This window comes from Apodemus sylvaticus, chromosome 18, assembly GCF_947179515.1.
Source record: "Apodemus sylvaticus chromosome 18, mApoSyl1.1, whole genome shotgun sequence".
NCBI classification, from domain to species: Eukaryota; Metazoa; Chordata; class Mammalia; order Rodentia; family Muridae; genus Apodemus; species Apodemus sylvaticus.
In genome coordinates this window covers 69,675,549-69,686,766 of record NC_067489.1, presented here as the reverse complement: position 1 = coordinate 69,686,766, position 11,218 = coordinate 69,675,549, and the positions used below count along the sequence as shown (strand labels likewise).

Genomic DNA, 11,218 nt, shown 5'->3' with positions numbered 1-11,218 from the left:
GCCAGCCTGGCACCTGCAGGACATTCTCCAACCTGCAAGCTGCCCACAGCCATGCAGGGAGCTCCTGAGCCACCCCCGGCTCCCACAACCCTCATCCTTATCTCTGCCAGAAACTCCAATACACTCACCGATTCCCCAACGTGGACATTCGTGAAAATGATCACTTGGGTCTCACCTAGCTTTCTTATTTGGGCTTAGCAGACCTGAGTGGTGTCTTCCTGGGGAAAGTCTCTCAGGATCCTCAGATCACATGCTGTGGCCTTGTCTCCTTCAGCTTGGGACACTCCCTCTTGCAGAAGGGAAGGTCACAAGACTCAGTAAGCTGGTGAAACTGAAAACTCAGGAAGCCTACTCAATTAATAAGACTAGCCCACTCTCTCCCTAAGGGATATAATTAATAAACAGTTGCAGGGTTGGGGGAAGGGAAATGCTCTTTGGAGGAGCTGCCTGCATGCTGAGCTATAAGGATATATAGCTTTTGTGAGCTGTCACCCATGCCAGGGTGGACTTTTTAGTGGTGCAACTGCCTGAGTCATCTCCTGTATGGAACCCCAACAAATTCCATATCTCATCAAGAAAGATTGAGTGAAGTTGTTTCATTACCCTGTCCCCAGTGCCTTGTCCCAGATGAAAAGGTGATAGTTCATGTGTCCCCAAGAAAAGTCACTCAATACCGCGATATGCACCTTGGGTTTGGAATGTGGATTTTCTCATCCTGGGAGCAGTCCCAGCATCAGGGGCCACCAGAAGAGGAAAATAATATTGGGGGAAAGTGGGTAGTAGTGTGGTCTCAGGATGCCCAAGCTATCCCATATCCCTCCATGTCTACCTGGCCTATTTTTTTCTTTCTTTTTTCTTTCTTTCTTCTTTTTTTTTGTTTTGTTTTTTTTGTTTTGTTTTGTTTTGTTTTGTTTTGTTTTGTTTTTCAAGACAGGGTTTCTCTGTGTAGCCCTGGCTGTCCTGGAACTCACTCTGTAAACCAGGCTGGCCTCAAACTCAGAAATCCACCTGCCTCAGCCTCCCAAGTGCTGGGATTACAGGCGTGCGCCACCACACCCGGCTACCTTGCCTATTTTTATATGGTACTTTCCCCTCTAAGCCTAAAGGGGTGTCATTTTCAACTTCTCCTGATAGTCGTGGCAACTATAGCAGCACACTTGAGTAGTATCCAGGTCAGAGGGGATGGTGACAGAGCTGTCAGAACTCCTGAGGGTAGGTCAGGAGATCTTCTCCTGGGATTCCACTATGATTCTCCCCAGCAAAGCGTGATCTTGGGGTACACTACAGTATATAAGAAAAGGGGTTTTTAATCAGGACTCTACAGTGCAGCTTCCATAGGTCGTAACCCATGATGGGTGGGACCTTACAATGATACAGCCATTGGGGTCACCCATGATCCCATAAATAACCCCTCACCTGTTCTCTATAAAAACTCTTAAGAAGCCCATAGTTCTCACCAAGCTGGACATGGATGGACATATTATGTTGGTGCCCACATGGGATAAATACATCTCCCTAGGAAAGTTAACAAGACACCCATGTGGTCTCTGGTTCTTCTGATCCTCACAGGAAGGACCATCATATCTGGGGAACTTGTAGCCTTGGGAAACCCCAAGAGAGCAAACGTGACCTCTAAGTTTCCACCTGGGTGGACACTCACCTGTCCTCTGCTGGCACCAGGCTCCAGCAGAATTTCTGTGGCCCTGCTGAATCTCTGTACACCTGGCACTGTGCCACTTACAAAGAAGCAAATGTCTCCAAATCACACAAAGGGGAAACCAGATGGAAGTCTATGCTCAAGGTGTGCTGTGGAGGCTGGGTTCTGAGAGGGCTTCCAAAAGCGGAAGTGAGTAGCTGGCTCATATCTACATTGAGCAACAGAGCTCATTGGTACATCTCAGTGGAGAAGCCAGACTTAAGAGGAAGATGCTGAAGAGGGGAGTTAGGAAACCGGCCCTCAGAGCTCCCCAGGACCGGCTACGCCCCTGGGTGTGTCTGGGGAGGGATTGTAGCTCATTTCTGTGACCAGTGGGAAGCCAGAGATGAGCTGAAAACAAGTAATATAGTGGAGACTGGTCCTGGTCTCCCCTCAGGAGGCCTCAAGTCCAGCACAGCAGAAGCTGGGACCACTCTGTTGGAGTAAGCCTTGCTGGGAGCCCTGCAGCATGCCCACGGATGCAGAGAAGGAAAGCTGGAGAAGGACTCAGGACAGCACATCTGTGAATGATGGCATTCTGCTGTTCTAGGTCCCAGCACACCACTGTGCCCAGCTCCCTGGGCTCTATTCCAAGCTCCTCACAATTCCTTCCACCCTGACACCCCAGGCCCGCCTGCTGCCACACTCACCAGGCCTAGGTGTCTCAAGAGCCAGTTTCTTTGGGGGGGCTGCGGGAAACAGCGGAGGCGGTGAGAGTTCTCAAAGACAGCATAAACCTGGGTCAGGATGTAAGTCAGGAGGCAGGAGGCCCCAGCCAGCAGCAGCAAGAGCCATGGAGAGACTGCTGTGTGCCCCAGGCCCATCCAGGACAGGCTCAGCTGTGGCATCCTGCAGGGCAAATGCACACAGTATGAGATCCTGGGACAAGGAAGAGCGACAGGGTGGTCTGGAGCAGTGGTCAGGAACAGGGAATTAGAGTTGGGGATAAGGCCTGGGGAGGTAGGGGAGACCCAGGGCAAGGTATGGGGGCAAGCAAGGTGGGGAGAAGAGGGGAAGAAAGGGGAAGAGAAGGAAGAGGAGAAAGAGGAAAGGAGAGAGGAGGGGGAGGAGGAGGAAATGGATTGATTAGCGTCTGAGCCATGGACTATTAGCCAGAAATCAACATCTGCTGCTGACTTCCTGTCCTGCCCCCACCTGGGACCTCTCAGCCGCACTGGACCTAGTCTGGTACCTTCTCTCAGCAGCACTGTTTCCCAGGTCTGACTCTCCCGTTCTCTGGCTCCTGACCAGGGGCACCTAGAGTTGTCTGGGCTGGACCAGCCAATCCCTTGCAGGCCCAGCTGCCTCTCCCTGTCTGGATAGGTGGCCATCATATGGGGGCGGAGCCAACCTGGAGCAGAGCAAGACTGCATAGTCAGGGTCGCAAAGCCTGAGTGTCAGGCCCTCAGGACTTCACACCTCTTGTGTAAGGACTTTGGAGGAAGCAGAGGATGATTCTGTGGAGATAAAGTCCTGATAAGAGGATGTGAGGAAATAGGCCGCTTACCACTGTGGGACTTTTTGTGGGCTAAGACTCTTGATAAGAGTGTGAAGAAAGTGCGGTGCCCCCTCTCCCATGATCATGCCTCCTGTGCCCTGGCTAGTCTACATCAACTGTCGGCTTCCTTCAGGTGCCCAGAATCCCCACACAGCCTGGTGTTTCCCTACACACTGTAAGCAGTCTGGACCAGAATCCTGGTTGTCAACAGAAGAATAAACTGAATCTCAGAGGGCAAGCATCTAAGCCAAGTTTCACAACTCAAAACAATCTCAAGTTTGTCAGAGCCTAAAGCCCAAAGCTTTTCTCTCTACAGTGTCGTCTCAGCCTACTGAGAACAGTGCCCTGTCAACACAGGGGCATTGCCTACTGAGAACAGTGCCCTGTCAACACAGGGGCGTTGCCTACTGAGAACAGTGCTCTGTCAACACAGGGGCGTTGCCTACTGAGAACAGTGCCCTGTCAACACAGGGGCATTGATAGTGCTGGGATCTCAGGGCATGAGGTGGTTCCAGACCAGAAGCACCCTGAAACATTTTGAATGGTCTCCTGTTTCTCCTCCTGTTCGGTGTATATGTTTCCCAGCAGGCTGCCTCTTCCCTTCCTGGCCTCCTGAGATTGCCCTGCAGGGCTTAAAGAGTTGGCTCCAAAGACAGCTGCTGAGAAAGTAAGTGAGAGATAAGTCTCTCGGCGTCCTCTGTACCTCCTCCATCCCAGACAGCCAGGATGTCAGGGGGCTAGAACCCTCAATAGAGTCACAGTGTTCTGTGCCCGTCATCCAAACACGTGAGAGGCTGAGAACGGAATGCAGTTCAAGGCCTATTTGGGCTACAGTGGAACCTTCCACCATCATTCCAACTCTCTCCCGGCCCCCTTGGGTACCCTCACTCACATGCACAGAGACACAAACATACATACACACAATTTAAAATAAAATCATGACGGTTCATGTCGTAGTCACTGTTCTATTGCTGTGAAGAGACACCATGGCCAAGACAACTCTTAGAAAAGAAAGCATTTAATTAGGGCTGGCTTACAGTTTCAGAGGTTTAGTCCACCATCATGGTGGAAACATGGCGGCACACACGGCAGTGAGGCAGCAGCAGAGAGCATTACATCCTGGTCCACAGACGAGCAAGCAGAGAAAGACAGGGCTTAGTGTGGGCTTTTGAAACCTCAAAGCCTTGGTGACACACTTCCTCCGACAAGGACAAACTCCTTAATGATGACAATCCTTTCGAACAGTTCCGTTCCATGAAGACTAGGCATTCTAATACATGCGCTTCTGGGGGTCTGTGACAGCTGTTCCCAGCTGTCAACTTGACTTTCCCTGCAATGAACTACAAGCCAGAAAGAAGGCGCATCTGTGATCCAAATCTTGAGACATCGTGGCCATGAAAAGCTCAGGCCCAAGCAAGGTGGCACGTGCTTTTAATGCCAGGAGACAGAGGCAGGCAGATCTCTGAGTTCAAGGCCAGCCTGGGACAGAGGAAGTCCCAAGTGAAGAATAGCTTCGGCCTAGGCCTGGAGGTAAGGCCTTTAACCCAGGCCATGCCTTCTGCTGGAGGCGGACATAAGGACAATGAATCAGTAAGAATCCTTTATCCTTTGCCTGCCTGCACTTGTCTGCACGTCTGTGGAACTTATTCAGGATTCCAGCTTATATAAAATGATGCAAGATATTTCTTATCCATTCACACTGAGGCAGTGAGAGGCCAGTGATTGGAGGGGAGAGGGGAGGAGGGGCTAAGAGAAGGCGGGGCAGGAAAGAGGGAGCCTGGGAGCTGTACCAGGGAGCAGAGGAGGAGCCACAGATCCAGATGGCATCAGATGTGCTTCTGGTGTGCTGAGATGTGAGAAATATTGGGCTAAAACTTTATCATTGTAAATTGGCATTATGTAATTGGGAGTTCCATATACATAAATATATTTGGCTAACTATTCATGTTTAAGAGTCACGCTTTACCGGATACTTGGAGCAGAGGCCTGGCAGGGTGGAACCCTTTTGTAACTATTTCCCACTACATAGAAGGTCAACTGAAACACCTAGATTTGTGGAACTGGGCAACAACTAGACTCTTGAACTTCCCATTCACAGTCTCCCATTGTTGGGGTTGTTGTATTGTGCCAGGAAATGTTTGTGAATCCCCAAAAGACCACCAAGGAGCCAAATCCAATGCAATTGCATTAGGGTCTCTTTATTTAAGCTTGAGATTGGGCCACACCACAGTCTCTGAGGCAGGAGAATTGAAGGGAGGCCTCTAGCCCAGGCAAGCATTTATAGAGGCAAGAAGGGGGTATCTAGCCTGGTGCACATCTGATTACGGAACCAGTATGGCCTCTAACATAATTGGCTGGTGCTGGGAGCCAAACCATAAATTTAACTTTTTTTGTTGTTGTTTTTTGCTTTTTTTGTTTTGTTTGGTTTTTCGAGACAGGGTTTCTCTGTGTAGTCCTGGCTGTCCTGGAACTCACATTGTAGACCAGGCTGGCCTCAAACTCAGAAATCTGCCTGCCTCTGCCTCTCAAGTGCTGGGATTACAGGCAACCGTAAATTTAACTTTTGTTTTTCTCCTGATTGATAGTTGTTAGGAAGTGAAATGAACCTCCAGTTGTAATCTGAAGGTATAGATTTATTGAGGGTAACCTGGAAACTGGTGCTAGTCACAGTCCTGTTAGTAACTTGAGTTCAACCTTAGGTCAGGTTCTCTAAGATGGAGTCTAAACCCAAAAGATTTGGTCTCTCATTGCCTCCTGTCTCTAGTAACTAGAAGGGTCAATCATGGGGCTTCCTGAAGCTGTTATCATATTTTAGAGGGGCCGGGTTGTCATCAGCCCTCGTGCTGTCCCTGGGGCTCAGGTGGAGGTCGCATCAGTGGGAGACAGGAGGGAGCCCTGAGGCTGAGTTTTCCTCCTACTGGTCAAGATCATCTTCAACCGTAAACGGGACTGTGATTCCATGCTGCAGTCCTGTGACCTTTAGGGCAATTGTTTTGTAGAGAACACGGAGTTTAGGCCAAACATGTTTATGAGTCCATTGGACATCTTTGAGATCTTCAAGCAACTGGCAGTCCTCAAGCTCAGTGACAACTTCTGCCTTTATGTTTAGAATTATTAGGGGCTTGGGGTGGTATCCCAAACATGATTTTTTTTAAAGGTTTATTTATTTATTATATGTAAGTAGCTGTCTTCAAGCACTCCAGAAGAGGGTGTCAGATCACATTACAGATGGTTGTGAGCCACCATGTGGTTGCTGGATTTGAACTCAGGGTCTTCAGAAGAGCAGTCGGTGCTCTTAACAGCTGAGCCATCTCTCCAGCCCCCAAAACATAATTTTAAAGGGGGTGAATACCATCTAGGAAAAGGAGTTTTATACCCAGTAGAAAGCAAAAGGAAGGAGAGTTACTCAGTCACTGTCAGTCTCTTAGGTCAGTTTAGCTAAGGTCTCTTTTAGGGTTCTGTTCATTCTCTTTACCTGTCCTGAACTCTGGGGTACAATAAAGTCTCCAATTAATCCCAAGATTATTGGGTAGTCCCTGACTTATCTGGGACAGAAAAACTGGTCTACTGTCTGACCCCATCATCTGAGGAAGCCCATACCTTGGCAGTATGTCCTCTAAGAGCTTTGGTCACTGTGGATGTAGTTTTATGTTTAGTGGGGAGAGCCTCAGTCCAACCTGAAAAGGTATCTATAAACATCAGTAAATATTTATATCTAAATTTTCTGGTTATGCCTCTGTAGATTCTGAGTTCTGTGTCTCTAAACCTATTAATGGGCTTCTTTTTAGCTGCTTTATAGTTCTTGACAATCTTAGATATCTTTGAGTTGGCATCTCTAATCCTGATATTAGCATGTCATATCAAATCCTGCACTCTCTGGATGCCCATGTAGGAAGAGCAGAGGGTTTTCTAAAGCATACACCGTCTCATTTCTTCTGGCACACTGAGTTCGTAATCTACCGTTCTCTACCATCCACCATAATATTGGGACATGGCAAATTTTTAGTCTAGGTCATATGCTCTTTTGAATACTTAGCAAGGTCAGGGAGCATAGGATCCTATGGACGCAGGGAAGTCAAGAGCAAGAGAGATCATTGCCCTCTGAAGCTGGGTCCCTCCCTTTCTGATGTCCTGAGCAGTGGATGAGGGCCAGCTTTTTAGGCCCCCTAGAGCCCTAGGTAGGGAGAGGATTTTCTCTTTATTTTTGATAGTCTTTCTTTCTGCTATCAGAAGGCGTCTCTCCCTATAAATAGGGCCATGGACATGAGCGGCAGTAGAGGCATTTCATTTTTCTCAGCTCTAATGCCTGGTTAGGGCTACCAGCTCATCTTTCTTAGAGGCAGAACCTGTGAGAGCTGCTGACAGTTGTTCCAAGTGTGCTGTGGACTGTCTGTGTCTATAAGACTATCTGTGGACTGTCTGTGTCTCTAAGACTGTCTGTGTCTCTAAGACTGTCTGTGGACTGTCTGTGTCTCTAAGACTGTCTGTGGACTGTCTGTGTCTCTAAGAGTGTCTGTGGACTGTCTGTATCTCTAAGACTATCTGTGGACTGTCTGTGTCTCTAAGACTGTCTGTGGACTGTCTGTGTCTCTAAGACTGTCTGTGGACTGTCTGTGTCTCTAAGACTGTCTGTGGACTGTCTGTATCTCTAAGACTATCTGTGGACTGTCTGTGTCTCTAAGACTGTCTCTAAGACTGTGTCTCTAAGACTGTCTGTGGACTGTCTGTATCTCTAAGACTGTGGACTGTCTGTGTCTCTAAGACTGTCTCTAAGACTGTGTCTCTAAGACTGTCTGTGGACTGTCTGTATCTCTAAGACTGTGGACTGTCTGTGTCTCTAAGACTGTCTCTAAGACAGTCTGCGTCTCTAAGACTGTCTGTGGACTGTCTGTGTCTCTAAGACTGTCTGTGGACTGTCTGTGTCTCTAAGACTGTCTCTAAGACAGTTTGTGTCTCTAAGACTGTCTGTAGACTGTCTGTGTCTCTAAGACTGTCTGTGGACTGTCTGTGTCTCTAAGACTGTCTCTAAGACAGTTTGTGTCTCTAAGACTGTCTGTGGACTGTCTGTGTCTCTAAGACTGTGAACTGTCTCTAAGAGATTCATTACTGAAAAGGGAGAGTTCTGAGTTCTCCAGCTTTTACAGGTTCTCCTCAACACAGAAAAAGAGAGAGAATCCAGACAGAGGCCAGGAAACTGGTTCCTGGCCCCATGGGGGAACCTGCCTAGACTGGGACTTCGAGGCCTTTAAAGGATAATCTCTCAAGCCCCAGATGCTCTAAGCATGGCCTCCCTGCTCTCTGACCAAGACCTCAATGGGCCACTGCAAGATATTTCTCAGGTCGCCAGTGGCAAAGGGCCAATAGTGATGAAGTTGATTCCTTTAATCATTGACCAGCCCTGATGCACACAAGAACAAGACAGCACACTCAGGCTCAGGAGGCAGCCCCTGGCGGCTCTGTGTCCCTGCAACAGGTCTCCTCCCCCCACCTGCACTGTTCCCAACCCCAGCCCCAACCCCCACCTCCCACCGCCCCACCACCCCACCTGTGGTGGGGCTGCAGCTTTGCCTGAGGGATTGAATGAGGTGGGGCTGTTGCTGTCTGGGAAGAAAAAGTTTCCCTAATGGTGACAGAAAGAGTCTGTCCCCTAGCTTAACACAGTGGAGCTGAACGTGTCTGTCCCATGTTAAAGGTTGCCTTGTAACATAGACAACAAAGACAAACACAAGAAAAATCCGTCCTTTTCAATCAGGCAGGAATAACAACCAACCAAAAGGTGCTACTCATATACAAGAAAAAAAAAAAAAAAAAAAACAAACTTGTCCCTTCTCTGTCAGGAATAAACAAAAGTAACCAGATCTACTCAGCTATTAAAAACAATGACTTCATGAAATTCACAGGCAAATGGATTGAACTTGAAAATATCATCCTGTGTGAGGTAACTCAGTCACAAAAGAACACTCATGGTATGCACTCACTGGTAAGTGGTTATTAACCCAAAAGCTCGGAATACCCAAGATTCAATTCACAGACCATATGAAGCCTAAGAAGAAGGAAGACCAAGATGTGGATGCTTCAGTGCTTCTTAGAAGGGTGAACAAATTACTCACAGGAGGAAATATGGAGACGAAGTGTGGAGCAGAAAGTGAAGGAAAGTCAATCCAGAGACTGCCCCACTTGGGGATCCATCCCATATATAGTTGCCAAACCCAGATGCTACTGTGGATGCTGGGAAGTGCTTGCTGCTAGAAGCCTGAAATGGCTGTCTCCTGAGAGACTCAGCCAGAGCCTGACAAATACAGAGGTGGATGCTCACAGCCAACCATTGGACTGAGCGTGGAGTTCCCTAATGGAGGAGTTGGAGAAGGGACTGAAGGAGCTGAGGGGGTTTGCAGCCCCATGGAGGGAGCAACAGTGCCAACAGGCAGGACCCCTAGAGCTCCCGGGGACTAGACCACCAACCAAAGAGTACACATGGAGGGACCCATGGTGCTGACCACATATGTGGCAGAGGACATCAGTGGGAGGAGAGGCCCTTGGGCCTGAGGGTGTGTGATGCCCCAGTGTAGGGGAATGCCAAGGCAGGAAGACCGGAGTGGCTGGGTGGGTGTGGGAGCACCCTCATAGAGGCAGGGGGAGGGGGGGTGGAATAGAGGGTTTCCTCAAGGGAGACCTGGAAAGGGGAAACATTTAAAATGTAAATAAAATATCCAATAAAAAAGTAAGCAGATCTGCGGGTGCCCTTGGCTTTCTGAGCTCTCACCCACCGCAGACCGGTACTCAGAACGTCTCATGGTCCCACGTGGCCACGGTCCCCAGCATGTTTGCTTCAACCACCTTTGGCCACAGATTCAGATTTAAGGCCTTTTTGCTGAACAGAATTGCAGACGTGGCATTGCTCAGAGCTTACAAACAGACAAAGATACAGACAAGAACTGCTGTACATAAACACATGGACTGACCACAGACTCACAGACATTACCAGTATTGAGACCCTCCAGATCGGGTCCTTGAGGCCTTGGAGTTCCAAGACAATGCACCAAAATGTTGTGCCAGGAAATGTTCATGAACCCCACCAAGGATGCAGTCACACTGGAGTCTCTTCACTCAAGCTCTAGCTTGGGCCACACCACTGTCTCTGATGCAGAACAGGAGGGGCTCAAGCCCAGTTTCAGGCAAGCAATTTCAGAAGCAAGAAGGTGGTATCTAACCTGGTACACACCTGATTGGGGGCCATTATAGCCTTTAACATAATTGGTTGCTGTTGGGAGCCAAACCATAAACTTAACTTTTGTTTTCCTCCTGATTGGTGATTGTTAAGAAGTGAAGTATCAGGCTTGTAACCTGGAGGTGTAGATTTGTTGGGGAATAACCAGGAAACTGGTGTTAGATGCAGGTCTTCTTGGGGAGTAACCTGGAAACTGGTGCTAGGTACCGGGCCTGTTAGTTAACTTGAGTTCAACCTTTGGTCAGGTTCTCTAAGATGGAGTCTAAATCCAAAAGGTTTGGTCTCTCAGTTGGACTGTAGACTGTAAGTCATTCTAATAAATTCCCTTAATAGAGAGAGACATTCCATAACTTCTGTGACTCTAGAGAACCCTAAATACAGGGCCATTCTCATTCAAAACCACCACAGTCCAGAATTTTAATCTCAACTTTTTATGAGTTCAAAACTAGCCTGATCTATATAGTGAGTCTCAGGTCAGTCAAGGCTACATAGAGAGACTCTGCCTCAAACATAATAAGTAAATAAATATTTTAAAAGCAACAACAATTAAAAAAAACCAATTAAATTAATAAGGCTAGCTGGGGAGATAGGTCAGTCAGTAAAGTAGCTGCCTGGCAATTCTGAGAGTTGAGTTTGGATCCCTAGAACCAACATAGAAAGCCATGTGTGGCAGCAGACATGTGTAATTCCAGCCATGGCCAGCTGGGATGTGAAGATGGGCATGTCTTAAGAAGGTCATTGGCCGACAAGCTACATACGGAAGCCTCCATATGGCCTGCATGTGGAACTTCCAGAG

General features: G+C 48.2%; 1 protein-coding gene across 2 annotated transcripts in view; it reads right to left on the bottom strand.

Annotated features, from left to right (window-relative positions):
- The window catches only part of LOC127668611 (cytochrome P450 4F3), a 28,999-nt gene extending 24,678 nt beyond the window's left edge, over nucleotides 1-4,321 (bottom strand). The window contains exons 1-2 of one of the 2 annotated variants that reach the window (XM_052162283.1): nucleotides 4,232-4,321; nucleotides 2,347-2,545 (exon numbers count right to left, since the gene is read on the bottom strand). In XM_052162283.1, coding sequence (XP_052018243.1) covers nucleotides 2,347-2,544 — 198 coding nt within the window. In that variant the 5' untranslated portion in view covers nucleotide 2,545; nucleotides 4,232-4,321. Of the gene's footprint in view, nucleotides 1-2,346; nucleotides 2,546-2,888; nucleotides 2,977-4,231 lie in introns of those variants that run through there. The other variant, XM_052162281.1, reaches the window with a different exon arrangement.
- Nucleotides 4,322-11,218: the final 6,897 nt, after the last annotated feature.